The following is an 18,871-nucleotide window of genomic DNA, read 5'->3' on the forward strand; positions in this document are numbered from 1 at the left end:
TTTTTCGTATACTTTAACATTCTTCAAGGATCCTCTCATTCATTATGTTAGATATCAAGGAAAATGCATTCTGGCTTCAAAGAATTCGCCTTTTTTGATGAATAAATGGAAACATTATTTTATTCATTTATGGCAAGGTTTTTTTTATGTTTGGTCTCAACCAAGAACGATCAATATAAACCAATTATCCAAACATTCATTTCAGCTTTTAGCATTCCCCTTTACATTAATGTCGTTTGCATGCTAGAAATAGTGCGAAAGACATCCAAATAAGAATTAAAACTTGTTCAAAATACAAACTGGCAATATTGCTGATATCATAAGATAAAACATCATATATAGATTAATTACACACACAAGCAAATACAAGAATAAACATGAAACATGACATAATGCACCAATATATGTTCATAGGGGGTTGGTTTTAGACATGGTTTTTGATGGACGAACTATAACCACTCTGATCATCATAGTACCTAGACCAAAGCATAACACCACCATATTTGGAAGAATCTTTAATTGCTGGAAGCACTTTTGAAGTAAGATCAGTGGCAGATATAAAGCCACTACCTGCAGCCTGAGGTGAAGCTGGCAATCCCAAGAAGATTTTCTTGGCTGGAATATCAGATATCCATTGCTTCCATGCATCTTCAAGATTGCTAATTGCACCTCCACTGTATTGACAAGGAGGGTTATTGTAGAATTGAACCCAAACACAATCAAAAAGACCTGTTTTTAGGGCATTTCCTATCCAAGCATCAGGGAAAGGGCATTGAGGAGCTGCTGACAAGTACAAATTTTTGCCATATCCTTTAAGGTACCTAGCAAGATCATCCCAATAAAGGTTTGATCCTCCTTCAATGTCGAAATCAATGCCATCGAGAACAGCAGGGCCGAGAGGACGAGACGGAGATTGTCCTCCCAAGAAGTTGTTCCAAAGATAAGTTGCTACTTGTTTCGCGTCCTGAGAGGATGCGAGTGAGTAACCACCGGCAGCTCCTCCTATCGATAATAACACCTTGATGCCTTTTGATTGGCAGGATTTAATGTCAGAGGTTAACTTTGTGCAAGTGTTGCTATATGGATCACAATGTCCTGCTAGATTTATCATTGGTTTTTGGCCATTGCCAAATGTTGGTAGAAAGGCTAAGATAACATATTCATAGTTCTCTGTGGCACATGTTTGTGCAAGGGTGCCTTCATTCCCATTTTGTCCCCAGTAGATTGCTATGCTGCCAGCATTAGAACCATATGCTAATGCTAATAGTATCAAGGAGAAGAATGAAACTGAAATTGCTAATTTAGCCATTTTCCCAAGTACTTGACAAAGTCAAGTGTGTTGATCAAAATTGAATGATTTTTAGGTTGTAGAACTTTGGTGTTAGAGGAAGCTATTTATAAGGGTGACAATTAACATAACATGCCTCTAATCCTTAATAGTTTGTTTGCTAATGTGTCTTTTTCTTATACTTAGTCCAAAATTGCAATCATTTATGTTGATAAATATTAATGAAACAACGTGCAAATAAGCCTGTATATATTTGCTCTTGTCCATTACTGCTATTGATTTTCTTCCACTCCACTCTTGCTAATACAGTCAGCATACCAGTCAAATGCAGCTGAGCACCATATCTTTTTGATGTTCTCTTTTTACAGTGATGGAATTACAATTTAATTAAAGAAAAAATGGGTCACTGGTTTTATAGTGAATCTATCAATTTCTTTTTATTTTTCTGCTTTGATACATATTGGATTATCTTCCCCCACTTGCACTGCGTTTGAACTTTAAAATGAAAAATATGCCAGTATAAAAAGGCATATTTGGTTTGAGTTTAGTTTTAAATTATAATAATAGTACTTCATTTTTGTTCCTAGTTTAATATAAATTATTAAAAATAAAAGATAATTTATTCTTTTTTTGGTTTTGTTTTTCAGTAAATTCTTCACTAATGGTAATCCTATTTCAAACTATGTTGGATATTAAAGGTAGACAAGTCTTCCAAGCTCGAGCAGGATTCGAACTTTCATTCACCATGTTGTACAAGACTAGCCTCTTCTAGAACCAACTCTCATTGTTAAAAGATGGTTTATTTTATTTGTCTGATTTTGGTCTCAATATCTTTAAATTTAAGCAACTTTAATCCGGTTGATAATTGTGTCAAACAATCAAAATGGCACTAGAGCACTTTCAAAATGTTTAAGCTAAATGATAACCAAGCAAACAAAATTCAAAGAAGACTTAATACCATAGTGATTAGAAGCATAAATTTTCAAAACCTATATTAATAAGATCTCTTGGCTTAATATACAAGATACTTGAACAAAGACAGCAAACCAGCTACAACAAAGATCAAAATCGCATTGAATTTTATTAAGAACTCACTTAGGAGAAATTACAGACAAAAAAATAATCTTATATTACTTACAGATAAACTTATCAACAATTAAAAAAAAAAAAGAATTTAAATTCTTACATACACAGATACATGGACCCTCTTCCACCCAACAGTGAGACTGAGAATAACGGGGCAGACTAATGAAGAAACTACAACAAGTGATGTTCTTTGTCACTGTGGATGAAATGCTCAAGGTCTATGATAAACATATTTTGTTCTGGGATCCACAATAAGACCCTTTCCTCCATTCACTTCTAAGTCATGCCTACAAAATAATAGTACAAAATCAATTATAACCGATAAACTAAACTACATTTACTAGAAATAGAAACGCTATAAAAAAAGGGCTTTGTTATTGACACAATGAGACAACAAAATTCGACAACAATTTAAATGATTAACGTGAGTCAAATACTTGGTTAAACATGTTTGGTAGATGATTAATGAATATAACAAGGTGTCACAACTAATTAATCATCCACACAATACAATTAACCATGATTTGCATGTATAATTTATTTGGTTAATACATATTTTTATATGATTATCACAAATATCATTTATATTTGAGCACCTGAAAAATTGTGGTTAATTGTGTTCAATGGATAATTGATGAGTTGTGACAACTTGTTATATTCTTTACCGCGTATTTTAACAGCACTAACCATCCAAACTGCTGTCGATTCTTTTCTATCAAATTTGTCTCAAAATATCATTTTTCATACAAAAAATGCTACGTGGAATAAGATTTCATAGAAAAACATTACGAAAAACAAACGAAAACAACAACATGAAAACTAAATACTCAACTGAAAAACAAAATCCGGGATAGTCAACTGCTCACGAGGTACATATCTGAAGAGCTGCAGAAGTCTATCAGCATATACCACTTTCTTCCAAACCTAGAACCCAAGTATCAATGGCAATAACACAATTAGGATGTTCTCAAATTTGGGGCAACGGCCCATTTGAATTGACTTATTTGAGCTTATCTATTGACATAAACACTTATAACTTATAAGAATGTTTGGGAGAGCATAGGTAAATTGTTTATGACATGTCCATAAATTGTTTTCAGCTTATTTCCATAAGCTCTCCATAATAGCTTACGAAAACAACTTATAGCTTATCTGAAAACAATTTGAATTTATGATATCTTATAAGTGTTTATGCTTAAGAGCTTAATTAAGATGTTTATCCAAACAAGGCCTAAGTCTATTAAAAGAATTTGATTTTCCTAACATACCACATTGTCCACCAGCAACTGTAGAGCCAGTACTGCAACTTTTAGTCCTAAAGTTGGGTGAAGGATATATATTGCCTGGACATATCAGACAGTGAGATTTGATCAAATACTACAAAGGTCTAAAAGTAATATATTATGAAAACAGAAATACTGCTTACATGCAGATTATGCTGGTGCTTCCGTCCAAGTATTTGTTGTAACCTTTTCATCCAACCTAAGTCTGGTTGCCTATGCATACAAAAATAGGGTGGAGAAACGTGATTTAGAAACCATACTAATTAGCATTGTGCAAAATTTGGAGCAACCAATTATAGAAGTAACTTATAAATAGAACAGTTTCACAAAGCAACCAACATAAGTAAAATGTTCTTAACAAATCTTCCGAGCACAATCGTATTTCTTTCTTTCAAGTTAAGTTGCATATAGCCAAACCACAGTGAATCGAATCAAAGGATTGCCTGATTTAGATATGGGGCTACGTATTGAGAATTAGTTGATGTTAAACAGACAGAAAATAATGCAGAACCAACCTCAATGATAGGATCCTGATCCATACACATAGGCCCAGATATTCAGGGCCCACTTAGAGGGAGAGTCGGTTATCATGTGGAGCAGGATCCTAGGAATTCAGTTAAGAGGCAAGGGGAATATATTGTGACTGAGAGAGTAGTGAGAGTCATGCTAGTTAATTGCTAAGAGTTGTTAGGAGAATGATTTCTCTGGTTGAGGAGCATTTAGCTCTGGTTACGAGTTTATAGAACCTCTGGTTATCCTTTTCTTTTGCATTTCCATAATTGTAGAACTCTTGAGATCACCTTTATCATTCAATATATACAGATTTATTACCTTGATTTTACGGGTTCTATCACTCAACCAATGGTTAAGCAGATTTTCCAGCAACTCCATACTACTTATGCAATGTGAGATGTTTAGCAATTAAATAAAGGGAAATGTTAATTAGTGCCCACGGGGCACTAGTTAAGGACCTTAAATGGTAACTTTTTATGAAAGTTTGTGTAATCAGTGCATTGGAAATTGAAAACTTTGACATTTTAAAAAAATAGTTACTTAACTTAGAATGTTTAAAGAGTGGCCCAGGGGCTCTCGTTAACAAGACCCTTAAATAAAAAAAAATGCTTCATAAGCTCATACAAAATTGTTCAGCCATATTTTCATCCATCCTGAGTTGAATTTCCGGTTCAATATTTCTGATTGAAAAAAAAGTGAATTTAATGAATTCTAGAAATGGAAGGGCATTTTTACGTGATCAAACATTACGCTTAACAACTAAATCATCTAATTAAGGTCTGCATAGCCAATTTATCTCAATATCCAAGTATTATTTCAAAGACAACCCTTAGCATATTATTTTTTTTGGTAGACCCTTGGCATATTTCATACATTCATTTTTAGCATACAAGAATAATATAATTTCTTAATCCACCCCCAAAAACGTGTGGGGCATGCTTCTGGTAGTGTATTTTGGCAGGTTGAGCATATAGGGGGCAGATTGATAAACTTCCAAAGAATAACCATATCTGTAAATCCTATAAGTCCATTATTAACACTTACACTTGCAGAGATGCGGCAGAATGAAAGTATACAATAGTATAAGGCTTCTGTATTATTGGCTCGAACTCCTGAAATATAACGCCAAGACAATTTTCAATATATTTGAAAACTTGACAGGGTAAGGGAAAAATATGGCTTAAAACATAATGATCTTAAATTAGTTTTAAGATAAATAAGCAATCTCAATATCCAGACGATGAAAATTGTGTAGCCAAACTCATGTTTGTCAACAGTAAAATATGTCAAGCTAAAGGGTACAAATATAAATCACCTTCACTACGTAATGCACAAATCGTTCCAGATCAAGACATCTGAGCAAAAAGTGAGCCCCCACAACAACCATGACAGGACGCCCCTCACTGTCCACCCCTCCACGATAGCTGAAAAATACAAATATCTCTGAAAGTCAAGGTAAATATCAATATGAACTCATGCATGAAACCTTCATATCAATTGGTTAAGAAACAAGAGAATATCAAAACTCTAAAGAGCATAAAACTTCATTATTTGTTTATCAATAATTAAAATAGTCTATTTTCTCTAATGTGGAAGAACATCACTCTCATCATTACATGACTGCCTTACAGATGTCTTAAAATTTGGTAAAGAAAGCCAAAAAGAATTGAAGAATGCACAACCCAAATGTCAGTTTATCTCGTATTTTCCAAATTGCAGAAAATATCCAAACACAAAAACCTTACATTTCAACGATTGCATTAAATTCAATCACATTTATGATGGTCCGTGAAGTGTCAGCTCAATGGTAAGAGCTTGACCTTGTAATCCCAAGACAAGTTCAAATCTCTTTGGAGACAATTGTATAATGGTCATTGGTGCAACTTTAATAATAATTTTGATACCCTCCCCAATTTTTTAAAAAGTTACACTTATGATGAGTAGGGCTAGCTATTAATGAATCGTCATAGCCTTATAGATGATTTAGCTTAGATTAGCTCCAACTTGGGAGATGATTTTCCTTATGATTAATATCATACATAAAAGATATGCACATGTAGACTGGTTAGTAACACATTTTTCCTCATGATTCGATGAATCCAAACGTTGAAGTATGCAAATATCTCAAGTAATTTTGGAAATGAAAGTAATCAAAGTCTACAAAACACAGGCAATGAATAGATTGACCCTTACACAATCTTCATATCTGCAATTTCAGATAGATTTAAGGATTTTGCTTTAGAAAGATATCTAGAGTGCAGAGAATATTCTTCAGCGGCAGACAATGAAGGTCCGCCTAGGTCACCAAATCCAAGCAAATTAGCAAAAGTCCAGCTTCGTTGTGCTTGAACAGTTTTCTCCCACTGCTCCAGACGTCTTTCATCAGGGTCTTTAATCAAAGACATGAAGGCAGGATCCAGAAATGAATCTAAATATGATGAAGTCCTATCAAAGAATCATTAATCAGGAAAGTTCCACAAGAAACAAAATTTTAAAATGGAGGATATCTGCGCACTTAAATGCAATGGAAAAAGTTCAAGAGAATAAAATTAATGGTAAATAACATTATGGCATGTAAGCTTAGCATAAAAGATAAATAATTAATCCAAATAATACTGACCAAAAACTTAGATTTTAAGGCCAAATCAATGTAGAATTGTAGACTCGTAAACTCGCAACTAAAATTGACAGTTTAATAATTTTATCAGTTCCATTGAACTTGTGAGTTTATAAAAAAAGAGTTATCAATCCAGTTGACTTGTTTTGTAACCTAGGAACATAAACATGTAAGAGTTGAAGTGTTAACTCAAGAGTTCAACAACCGTCTAAGTTCTAACATGATAAAGTCTCACTCATTACTTGCCATTCGAAAAAGGATAAGAGAAAAATCTCATCCTGCATTTCAATTGATGAGCAAAGAATAAAACAAGTTCCTATGGATGTATTCTTTATTTCTTTACAACATATATTGTCAAACTGTCATGCAAATGAATATTGGTGTCACATCTTTATTTCTTTGTTTCTTTATTTCTTTAGATGACTAGTAGTATACCGATTGATGATTAAATAGAATTACATTAAAAAATGTCAGGACTAAAGTGAGAAATAAAAGAGAATGTCAAGGACAAATAGGGTTTGTCTAGAATATATTATCAGATTCAGATACCATGAAATCCACTACTTATTTCTGCTCAGATTGTTACCGCCCACTCAAGTATTTGTACACTGGAACACACTGAGAAATCTAGAATGAAATATAAAAAATGTAAAAATCTCTAACTAAAAGTTGACTGACCTGCGAACCAAGCCAACATCACTAACAGGAAGATCCACTGGTTCTCTAGGAGGTTTCGGAACCTTCTTTTTAGGCAAAGGCTTTATTCTAATTTTACGCTCATCTATGGTAGTCTCACCATTTTCATCCCCAACATCTGCAGGAAGCTTTGTCAAAGCCACCTCCTCCTCATGTTTATCCCGGGGAAAATAAAGTGGAAGTAACCTACATGTAAATAATACAAAACGGAAGAATGAATAAGTAATGCAGAGTCCACATTGAAAAGCGTATAAAACAAACTGGCGCAATTTTAGAGAAGTTCCTCTTATTTTAAACATTGCAGGTACCAGCAATAGAGAAACACCTTTTATATATCTCGGTATCAATGGTGTTGGTAGTGCAGAAGACAACAGCTGTTACATTGTCTTTCTGCTTCTCAAGAAACCGCCGCACAGTTCCTGAATAAAAAGACACAAGAAAATGTGAAAGGACAAAATATAAAATCATAATCATATGCTACATACATTCAATATTGCATGATTAAATACCCAGAGGCCATGTTTGGATATATAATGCTGACTGCAGTGGAATGGGTTGAGATGGAAGGCAATTAGAGAAAATGAAGGTTTTGGAAAATGTATAAAATAAAAGAATCATACATAAAAGGATGCAACTAGACATGCATCTATTTTCGTTCTTAAGCTGCACCTTGCCATCCCCTTCATCATTAATTTAAACAAACACTTTTTTGCAAAGACAATTTTAATCACCACTTAGTAATATGGAAAATTAAATTAAATAAACCCAACAGAAAATAATTGATTGGCAGATTGAAGACTTGAGTGTGTGCTTTGTAATTATATATTTTCCCATCCCCCCTTCCATGACCAATAAGATTCTCTTCCTCTCTATCTAAGATAAAGTCAACACATTATTGTTCATGGTTTTTGCATCCACGGCTGCTATTTTCAATACGTGGTACTGAACAGAAAAGAAGTAATATATCTCCAAAATTTAGGAAGTTTAACTCCTATCGGATAGTCAAAGTTAACCTATTCAATTTATCATGACAGAATATAGAAGCCGAAAAAAAATTAAGGGGAGAAACTCACTTATAGCTACATGTGCAGCTGGTTCACGGGGATAGTTCTTTGCATCTGTATAAATACAGCCCATAGCAATGCTGCACTATGCAATAAAAAGGTAAGTTTTAGATATTTGAGGTAACATGGGAGATAGTCTAACTATTTGAAGAAAAAAGAATGACAACATTTGAAAACCTTCGAAGCCCATTTTCAATTAGAAGCTCGAGGCAAGAACGATAGCAATGACTTAAAGCATTCTCTGCAGCAGTGTGATACTTCACAGCATACTTCGGACCAACTGTATGGATAACTTTCCTGCCAGAATTTATCAGGGAATAGAATATCATATTCTAGGAATCTAAATTCTAGCCAAGACAACTGTGCATGGAACTATGGAAGGAATATAGGTCAATAAAAGGGGAATAGTAAATTAACATAATCGGTGGAGCATGACACGTGAATAACTGATCTCACATACCAAAACATATTCAAAGAGAAAACATGTTGCTTACCATTTGTACAAATGCATCCACAATTGAGCATGTTTTCTCTTTCCCTATGCGTTGATTATGGTCATAATTATAATTTTTTTAATTAATATCATTAATACACATTCGTTATATTATTAGTTTTCCTTATTTTAAGAGAATCTCTTCTGTTTATATATTTGTACATCCCCTTTGTGTAATGCAAAATAATAATTCTAAACTATTCAATTTGGTATTAGAGCCTATCCAATATTTGTTGGGCCACCTACTGTCAGGTCACCACTATTGGGCCACTTGAGTCACGACCCGGATGATCAAGCCTAGGTGTGAAGGAGGATTGTTGTAAGAGTCCCTCCCACATTACAATTACAAACCCATTTTGTTAGGGTTGAGTTAAGCCCTACCCAAATTCTAAGATTTAGATTATTATTTTTCCTTATTTAATTTAAAGAGAAACTCTCTTGTATATATATTTGTGCATCCCCTTTGTGTAATGCAAGTTAATCATTATAAACTAGTCAAATCTGTTTTGGTATGTAAGATCAGTTATTTATATGCCGTGCTCCACATGTGTATACAATTCCCATGTCAATACAACCATGATTCTAAACTGATCTAAGAAAGAATGACAATGCAACAGCATTACTTAAAGATATTTTCCGTGTGCCTTTTCTCCAGACAGGAGGCAAAAAAAGCAAGTCATTATTGCATAGTAGCATTGGGGCTTCCCATATGGACACTGGAGATTATTACTTTCTGACTTTGAAAAAGTAAACTTAAAGGGGCCAAACCTTGCAGGAAGGTCATAGGCGTTGGAAACTTTAGCCATCCCTGTTCGACATCCACCCTGTCCAGAATAATATGAAATCGTTTATTTTATCATATTTACAACTCATTGGAAACTTTGCAGTATATTTAGCTAAATCTTTCAACCGAACATTTATTCCACACATGAATTCCAAATATTTAACAAATAATATTATAGTTACTAAATGTACAAATATAAATGTTATCAACATTATGCTCATAGTAATTTATAACTGCAGAAGCAATTAATAAAAAAACAATACCAAAGTTGCACATTCTTCAGCAAGACCAGGTCCGGCTGCGGCATGCAACCCAGGGCTGCTGTGTGCTTCATCCAAAGCCTGTTGTCAAGAAACCAAAAGCTGATAAGATATATGCTTTATTATCACCATTATATTTACTGGAGGTCTAGATCTAACCTGCTGTGAAATATCATTTTATTACATAATCACAATGGTCTGAGATGCAAGAAAACTGTCAAGAATTGCAAGACCTCTTTAGAACTTGATTTACATAGTCACATGTAGACACAGGATTTTTTTTTTTTTTGGTAGTGTAGACACAGGATTACAACAAGTGAACAATGGTTTAGGGTAAACCAAAAATCGTTTTTTATCATGTTTATTTTATTTAAATAAAGATCCTGCTTAAGTGACATAATTTGAATAATTTTATGTGAGCATTCTATCATAAGGGTTCAATATTACGTGATTGTTTGTTGACCTATAATTTAATTGTATTCAAACACCAAACAGAGAGCAAGCATCTCTACGATATGACTCAGAAAATAGAAATACCATTTTATGTAATATCTTAGCAGGTAGGTTTTTCTTATCTGTTGAAATTATTATAGGATTTTACGTAAGGACCTGAAATTATTATAGCAAATTCAATGAATGCACAAGGATGTTATGGAGCAGTTCAATGAATGCACAAGGATGTTATTGAGCAATCTCTCACTTATTAATTATTTATTTCTGGTTCTATACAGTTAAGGAAGATATTAACATCTGGAGAATGTGACTAACTCGAACATAGCAATAGAGTTCTAGGTTTCAGGGAACTCCACACTAGTATAGTTAAGCACAAGTCATGAAGGTCGGTAATACTCAGACACCGTAATTTTCAGGTGGGGAAGGGCGAAATGAGAGTTGAGACTGAATCAGTTGAAATAGATATTGATTTGATCTTATGCAAAACACAGCATTATCCCTATATTAATATATACTAAAATTAGACTTAATTCTAATAAAAAATCAAACATATTATATGGAAAAACTAAACCCACTCATAAGAGATCATCTATGATACTTTTGTATGTTCTAAAATCAAATAATATTATTAGATGATTTCTAGATACTTTAACATCATCAGAGCTAGTGGTTCTGAGGTAGAAGGAGTTTGTTGATTACTTTCACAAAACCCATTTTCCACAATTGTTGTCCCCTCTTTGCATCCTAGAGAGTAATGACCCATGCTCTTGTATTCTCATTTCTTTTTCATGACTAGGAAACCACAACAGCGATTTCCCCTTCTGTCTCTATTATTTTCCGTCATTTATTTTCTCCTATCAACAGTCAGGTCCTACACTCCTACTTTGATTGTGGTAACATTTGTCTCTCTTACTGTTTCAAAAAGGTAGCTTCAAAAAGCCACAAGAAGAAAGGAAATTGTCCGTCCCTGAATTTATTGCTAATAGAAAGAAATGATTACACCAGGAAGCTATCCATCCCTGAATTGTCCGTCCCTCACTCTTGAATAAACCAGTCAATTACTTAATAATATTCAGAATGTCTATTCTATTAACAGAAAAGAGCAGACCAACCTAACAACTCGTCTCTAACTGGTCTCTAACTATTGTCTCTCAAACTATACAACCAGAGGCCTATTTATTATTATACCTAAACTTCCTTCTATAAGAAAACTCTCAAGATCTTATCAATAGGTGCAGTAGTATCTTGCCTAACAGTTTATGTTTCCTCCAAATTCATTCCTTGCCTTGTTTCTGATCTCCATATTATAATGTTCTTTGTTTCTCCTCCAACGTTCCAATTCTAGCTCTTGGTCTTCAGTCCTTTTTCATTTCTAACACCAAAGATTCATGTACCCTTTCTTGGATCCAAAGACACTACTCCTCCTGTTCTTTTCTAAAGGATGCAACATGAATCCTTCTTCAACTATGGAAAATTTTGTATTATTATTTGTCTCTCTTCCTGTTTATGATTCCTAAAAATTTGTTTCCTAAATTTCTGTCTTGCCTAGTCTCTGATTTTGATAGTATTATGTTTTATATTACACCTCCAACAATGTCAATGATGTGTTTCGCCATGAATCCATCAATATTCACTACCCAAAGCTCCAAGATCGGAGCTCTGATGCCTCACTACTCAAAGCTCCAAGATCGGAGCTCTGATACTAATTGATAGGAAATAGTATTTTTTATTAAAAATAAAAAATGATAAACCCAAAAATACAAAGATAGAACATTAAAGAGCTGAACGGGATATACCTCCCTTCCCTATGCCTAATGTCCCCAATTCTCTATGTAACGACAAGACCGCTCCCTCTACTCCCTTGCACTTATTTATATACATCACAACCTAAGTAATTCCAACTAACAAACTAAGACCATGTTTGGTTTTTATTTTCATTTTCAGTATAGTCTTAATTACAAAAATACCACCATGTTTTTACTTTCTTACCTTCGCAAAACTTTGAAAATGTTGAAGAAAAAAAAGGTGAAAACAGGGTGATATTTTTGTAACTAAAAACAGAAAATGAATATGAAAAGTCCTAATTGAGTAACAACTAATTGGGTGGGGTTATCTGACAAACTAAAGCAATTTGAAATTGATTAAATCACACGCCATTACACCGCAACCAATGGATATTCGATGAATATTGAACTTTAACTTCAAAGCAGTAGGAACACTTTAGAAATAGTTCAATTTTCATTAATCTTCAGGGGTAGAACCATATACGTAAAAAAAATGTGAGTTCCGTCACACGGTCTTAGTTTATCCTGTTTTGTTTGCACTACATGAATCAAAGAGAAAAGAAAAGATAGAAAATCACAAGAAAATAATAACCATGACTTTGTGATTATCAAACCAAGAAAAGTTAAACCAAGCCTTAGTCAGCGAGTTTGCAATTCGCTACGGTAAATGGTGTGGGTTACTAATGACTTTTAGACAATAATAACCAAACCAAGAATTGTCATGTATGTTACTTATGATTTTTATTTATATTATTTAATTAAAGACTACTATGAACATCATTAATAAAAAAAAATGTTTATACATCATTTTAGTTTTCTCGTTTTCATTACTTGTTTGAAAGAAGAAAAAAAGAGGCGAACAGAAAAGAAATAAATGCTTCATTGAAATTCTAAAGCGATAAATAATGCGAGACAATATTTCAAAGTGAAACTTAATACGAGACTGAGGGAGTATGACTAACCTCATTTGTTGAATTCACCACAGCATCCACCTCAAGGTTCCAAGGATCCCCTCTCCACAAATATAACCGTGAATTTATTTCATGGTCAACAGGAAACCTAGAGACCGAACCACCTGCACCACTCCCTGTTCCCGATTGGAACGCCAAAGGATCAGGGAAGTATGGACTAGAAAGCGGTGAATCTCCATTGTCATTCTCCAATATATGCTCGGCATCAATCCACCTTGGAACTTGATCTAATGTAACAACAAAGTCCCCGTTGTCATCAGGTAATCCATCTTGAGATGTGGCTGACGAAGCAGCCACGGGCCTGTACATTTCTGAGACTCTATCCTATCAACAGCAATACCAACCCTTTTCTTATGGTTCCAAATGACCCCTTCCAAGTTCCACAATCACTGTAATGTAACAACACATAAACAATCCAAAACTCACAAATCAGCTAAATAAATCACCATAACGTATAGACACGGACACCAAACACAACACCGAATGTAACTATGTATACATGTGTCAGACCTATGACAAACACAAACACCAGACACAACACCGAATGTAACTATGTATGCACGCGTCAGACCTATGATAAACACAGACACCAGACACAACACCGAATGTAACTATGTGCACGTCAGATATCTAAGACGCCATTTATCTAAAGTGTCGGTGCTACATAGACCATAATCAAACTCGACAATAAGAAATCTCCTTCCAAGTTCCACAATCACTGTATTGTAACAACACAAACAATCCAAAATTCACACAACAGTTAAACAGATTACACTAACCTATTAAACACCGACACATAAAAACCTCAAATAATTTAATTTAGTAACAGTAATTGAGTTTAACTACACATGTGTCCGGATATCAGATAGACACGGACACCAGACACACACTTGTAACTATGCCACAGACACGGGCACCAGACACAACACTAAGGTAACTACACACGTGCCAGAGATGCCAGATATCTCTGGCACGCCATAATCAACATCAACAATAAGGAACTCTCCTTTAAAAAAATAACTTGATATATAAGATTCCAAAATAAATTCAAAGTATGACCGATTTCTTCAATCATCATTTTCTTGCAGCCAGGAAGAAAATGCATTAATCAATTGAAGAAAAAAAAAACATAAAATTTGAATCTTGATATAACCTGGAAATTAAAAATTTATATATAATGAAAACGAAAAAAAGGTTAATTTGATGTGAAAAGCATGAATTACCTGGAAATGAAATCTGGGTATCGAAAAAGAAGAGTAGTTTGCAATTATAGGATGGGAGGAATGAGAACTGTTGTTGAAGATTCGGCGGGACAAGAAAAAGGATGAGCTTGGAAAGGCTGTTTTTCTTTTTCCTGACAGAATTAAATTCTTGTTTTCTTCTGTTTGTTCAATCTCAGAACACTAACAATCATTAACATTAACTATCACCGCTTAAGGTTAATTAATCTTTTTTGTCCAAAAATTAATACAATTTTTTTTCATAACCGAATTGGTTTGTAGGTCGAGGATATTTTTTTATTTTTTTGAAGGGAGGTCGAGGATATTTATATTTAGAGTTAAATATGGTTTTTTGATATTAAAAAAAATATACTATATGGTTTTTTATTTCTTTAAATATAATCATCATTTTTATTTTAATATTTTAAAATAATTTCTTCAACTTTTAGTCAATTTATTCGAAATTTTGGTTTTTTTTTCCACAATCTTGTTTGGTACATTATAAAAATCTCTTTTACAAAAGTTTATATTTTTTTTAGGGTTAAGTATGTTTTTTATTCTTATAATTATTTTAAATTTTTGATTTAATTCCCTTAAAAATATACATCCACACTTTTAAGTTAAGCCAGGTGAATCCTTCATATTTTTTAATGAGTTTTTATATGAATGTTTAGAATATTATAAAAAAAATTCTTCACAAGAAAAATAGATTTTTTTTAACAAAACATCAATTCAATATGAATTTTTAAACGTAAAAGACATTAAAATTCAAATATAATTCATCTTTTGAATTTGTAAAAATGGGTCGTGCAAAAGTAACTTTGACAAAAACTCAGAAATTAGCTTTCGTTCAGATAAAGAATGGATTAACAAAGAAAGTTTCTAAATTTTCTAGCAAGTTTGGAGTTGAAGCTTGCTTAATTGTAAATGATGATGATGATAGTAGATCAATGACTTGGCAACAAGACTCCACAATTGTACGGTCCATGCTCGAAAAATACAAGCAACAAAAGATTGAGGGTGCAACTCCAAAGGAACTTGATGTGAAGGAATTTTTTTGCAAATAAGAAGAATATGATCGAAGCCGAGATTTCCAAAGTGCGCAAACAGAATGTAAAGGGTCTGTTTTTCAATAGCTTGGAAGGGGATCAACTCAAAACCTTCATTGATATTATAGATGGCAAGATTCAAGCTTGCAATCAAAGGATTAACATGCTGAACAAAATGCAACAAAGTGATGAAACTAGTTTCTTGGATAGCATTCCTCAAAGGCAATGTATATCTGATGATCCAATGAAGACACTTAGTGATATTGTTGAAATGGATTTCACACAAAACACTAGTGATCATTTTGAACTCTCCTGTTAGTGAAATTGGATGATCTAATGGTTGAACCTGAAGAATTGGCTGGTCAACTTGGTGATCAAGAATGGGTTACTAAACTTATCAATTTTGATGATTGTGCTGCTATAATCTTCATCATCATTATCTATCTAAAAATGATGATGCTATTCCTCTTTCAAATTCACATATTAAAAAATGATGAAAGAGGAATAGCATCATCACAAATTAATAGTATTTTTAAAATTAATTTTAAAATGAGGATGATATTTATTAGCAAATATCTCTTGTAATAATGGTGGTTGATTTTAGCCATTAGGAACATGATTCATAGAGTATTTCCTAAAGCTTATCGGAGATTATGTGTACAACATTTGCTACACAAGATTCAATATTTCAAGTCCTAACTGAAAAAGTGCATGTTGGGGGGACATTCAAATGAGTTGATTTGAAGAACGTCAGATAAAAAGAGTTGGTAAGTTTGGTTTGATGAAGTCACAATGAATTTGTCAGAATCATGGTGAACCACCGTGATTTTGTAAAAGTTACACTCCTTGAATAGTATCAATTCTAATAGAAAGACATGTGGATGCACCACAAAACATGCACACAATTCATCAAGAGGAAAATTCCTAATGTGAACTTTGCCATCAACCCATTTCAGCCATCAACAGTAACAAAAAAGGGGCAAACTAGAACACATAAACAAAGAAAATAAAATCATCTAAACTATTAACAAAATTTATTACAAGTGTTTTTCTTTTACAACCATACATATAAATGATCCACGTCTAATTAATTAGTTCAAAAACAATATTTTGAAACTATGCAACAGGCCTAAAATTGTTTCTTCACTTGGTGCCAACCAATATGTCAAAATTGTGCTTTTTACCTTTTTCAATAACTATATTTTGAAACTTTGCAACAGGCCTAAGACATTTTCCTTTCTCTATGCTCATCATATTACTTTTCTCCAACCTTCTCCTTCAACATTGCTATGAATTTGTCCCTTGCCTCTGGAGTCATTCCCTCTGCTGAACAATCACCAACTCCCCATTCCGCCCCTCGTAAGCAGTACTTGTTCTCAATTTCTTTACTATTCCTAAAGAGCAAAACACAAAAATGTTGTAACTTTCTGATAACAGATGCATAGAAACATTGTTTTAAACAAAGTTAATACCGATGAATAATAGGATCTAATGCATACACCGGACAGGACAAAGGAGACACCGCAACACGGCTGGTGTCCGAAATATAGGACACCGGTGACAATATTCTAAATTGAGAATTAATATTAATATATTAACGTTTCAAAAATAAGGTTATGGTAATGACAGAGATTCTCACAAAAAAGAATATTAACAGAATCATTTATCCAATTCTTACATTTTTGTCAATATAAGAAGATAGGTAGTGTGTTTTATAAAACCTAGTTACGGATATGATGTATTGATAATAGTCTAAAAAAATTAGAATAGGCTCAATAGGTGTTAGCTAGGTCTCTTGACGTGTCTAACAGGTCCGAGCCAATTTTTTTAATTGGACATTAAGAAGTGTCTATTGCATGTCCAAATCGTGTATGAGAAATGTCGGTGTCCAAAACGTATCCGACATATCAACATAGCACTTTAGGGAGAGGTGTCTGTGCTGTGCTCATAGGACATAGCACTTTGTCTAAATAAAAAATACACAGTTCAATTATGATAACAGAAAAATTACTTCTCTTTATTCAACTTAGATTGCTCAAGCAGTTTCTTCACCAGGGGAGTCTCTTTAAATCTTGCATCATTTTCAGCATATTTCTTCTGGTTTTCTTCTGTGAAATAATAATCATAAAACAATATATGTTAGTTTCATTTCATGAAATTTAGGTTTACAAAATCACAACATGTTATAAGAGTTTGAAAGTTGAAACCATTAAAACGTTTGAGGAAGTCAATCTGAGGCAGCTCAGGACCAGGAACAGACTCTAGTCCTGTGATTCCTGACATGAATCCAGCATGTGCTGCAAAATAAGAAAAAAATTCAATTCATATACATTGTCACAGTAAATATTTTTTACACCGTCGATCAATCATAATCGTCAGATTATTAAAAATGTTTCACTTTAATTCTTAGGAATCATAGGATCATAGTGCTGCAGATCATACTCATATGAGATAGAGATAGCATAGGAATACTATTTATAGAACTCAACTACGCTAACGAGTAACTAACTCTAACTAATCCTAACTAACTCAAACTATCTTAACATCAATCATAACTACTTGTAAAATCATATATATGATTGATTATGATTTGATGACACGGTAAAACTATTTTACTATATAATATTAAACTCAATAACAAAAATGCCTTAGCATGTGTCTCTAATGAAGTTTAGTGACTTGAATTGCATGCTGCATTAAAGCATGGTAAAAGGTTACTTTACCTGGAGTTGACCAGAGAAGAATTGCAATAGAAGCAGCCAAAGGAACTGATTTTTGAAGAATATTGTAAGAATGATGAGAAGATAAGGAGCATGAAAACTTTGTGTCATTTTTTGTTATTCCAAACTGAACCTTCTTTTGAGGATTGCTGAGTTTTTCACAGAAGGTGGAAATCTGAATGAAAGATGGTAATGAAGAGGAACCCATGATGATGATGATTGGTTTGGGTTCCCCTCTCTACACTGCTGCCTATCAGCTGAACACTTGGGAGTTGGAAGCAAAGGGCAGTGAGATAAGGGGCAGCAGATATACAAGGCTCATATTGCTTCTTTTTATATATTATAAACTTTTCAAACTTTACAAATTATAATTTTTCATAAAATTATCAATTTTCAATTCTTATTTTTTTTAACCTTTAATATTTAAAATACTTTTCTTCAACACTTTTGGTTTCTGCTCTTAAATTTAAACCAATGACGCTAACGAAAGTGCGTTGTGCATTTCCCACTTCGGATTTTTTAATAAAATTAAATGTTTCTGATTTTTTTTTTTTTTAGGAAAATGGTTCTGATTTAACCAGGGAATAAAA

The 18,871-nt window shown here is 33.3% G+C and overlaps 3 protein-coding genes across 4 annotated transcripts; all 3 read right to left on the minus strand.

Annotated features, from left to right (window-relative positions):
• Positions 1-276: 276 nt before the first annotated feature.
• On the minus strand, positions 277-1,363 carry LOC146921684 (acidic endochitinase-like). The gene has a single exon (XM_085715009.1). The coding sequence runs from the start codon at positions 1,307-1,309 to the stop codon at positions 425-427; it is 885 nt and encodes a 294-aa protein (XP_085571135.1). The 5' UTR covers positions 1,310-1,363; the 3' UTR covers positions 277-424.
• Positions 1,364-2,339: 976 nt separating this feature from the next.
• Positions 2,340-14,679, minus strand: LOC146921685 (uncharacterized). 2 transcript variants are annotated; one of them, XM_085715007.1, is made up of 15 exons: positions 14,516-14,679; positions 13,284-13,681; positions 10,088-10,165; positions 9,809-9,864; positions 8,725-8,844; positions 8,557-8,627; positions 7,809-7,902; positions 7,466-7,669; positions 6,364-6,615; positions 5,486-5,594; positions 5,215-5,282; positions 3,801-3,870; positions 3,643-3,717; positions 3,207-3,298; positions 2,340-2,661 (listed from the first exon to the last, which is right to left on the minus strand). In XM_085715007.1, exons 2-15 carry the CDS (start codon positions 13,599-13,601, stop codon positions 2,586-2,588), a joined length of 1,683 nt encoding a protein of 560 aa, XP_085571133.1. In that variant the 5' UTR covers positions 13,602-13,681; positions 14,516-14,679; the 3' UTR covers positions 2,340-2,585. The 2 variants fall into 2 exon arrangements, with proteins under 2 accessions (XP_085571133.1, XP_085571134.1); XM_085715008.1 differs by having other exon boundaries at positions 13,284-14,010.
• A 1,876-nt stretch (positions 14,680-16,555) lies between these two features.
• Positions 16,556-18,586, minus strand: LOC146921686 (uncharacterized). The gene is made up of 4 exons (XM_085715010.1): positions 18,285-18,586; positions 17,769-17,858; positions 17,573-17,669; positions 16,556-16,955 (listed from the first exon to the last, which is right to left on the minus strand). The coding sequence occupies exons 1-4, from the start codon at positions 18,487-18,489 to the stop codon at positions 16,817-16,819; spliced, it is 531 nt and encodes a 176-aa protein (XP_085571136.1). The 5' UTR covers positions 18,490-18,586; the 3' UTR covers positions 16,556-16,816.
• Positions 18,587-18,871: the final 285 nt, after the last annotated feature.

This window comes from Medicago sativa, chromosome 5, assembly GCF_051527215.1.
Source record: "Medicago sativa cultivar Bolivia chromosome 5, Bolivia_mono, whole genome shotgun sequence".
Lineage (NCBI taxonomy): Eukaryota > Viridiplantae > Streptophyta > Magnoliopsida > Fabales > Fabaceae > Medicago > Medicago sativa.

Bases quoted from the DNA above. Each gene is read 5' to 3' on its own strand.
- LOC146921684 (XM_085715009.1), bottom strand. From the start codon at position 1,309: ATGGCTAAATTAGCAATTTCAGTTTCATTCTTCTCCTTGATACTATTA.
- LOC146921685 (XM_085715007.1), bottom strand. From the start codon at position 13,601: ATGTACAGGCCCGTGGCTGCTTCGTCAGCCACATCTCAAGATGGATTA. The intron at 9,865-10,087 runs GTATTGTTTTTT...TATTCTGGACAG, and splicing joins CTGAAGAATGTGCAACTTTG to GGTGGATGTCGAACAGGGAT. The intron at 8,628-8,724 runs GTTTTCAAATGT...TGCATAGTGCAG, and splicing joins ATTGAAAATGGGCTTCGAAG to CATTGCTATGGGCTGTATTT.
- LOC146921686 (XM_085715010.1), bottom strand. From the start codon at position 18,489: ATGGGTTCCTCTTCATTACCATCTTTCATTCAGATTTCCACCTTCTGT. The intron at 17,859-18,284 runs GTAAAGTAACCT...CTTATTTTGCAG, and splicing joins TCTTCTCTGGTCAACTCCAG to CACATGCTGGATTCATGTCA. The intron at 17,670-17,768 runs GTTTCAACTTTC...ATTATTTCACAG, and splicing joins CTTCCTCAAACGTTTTAATG to AAGAAAACCAGAAGAAATAT.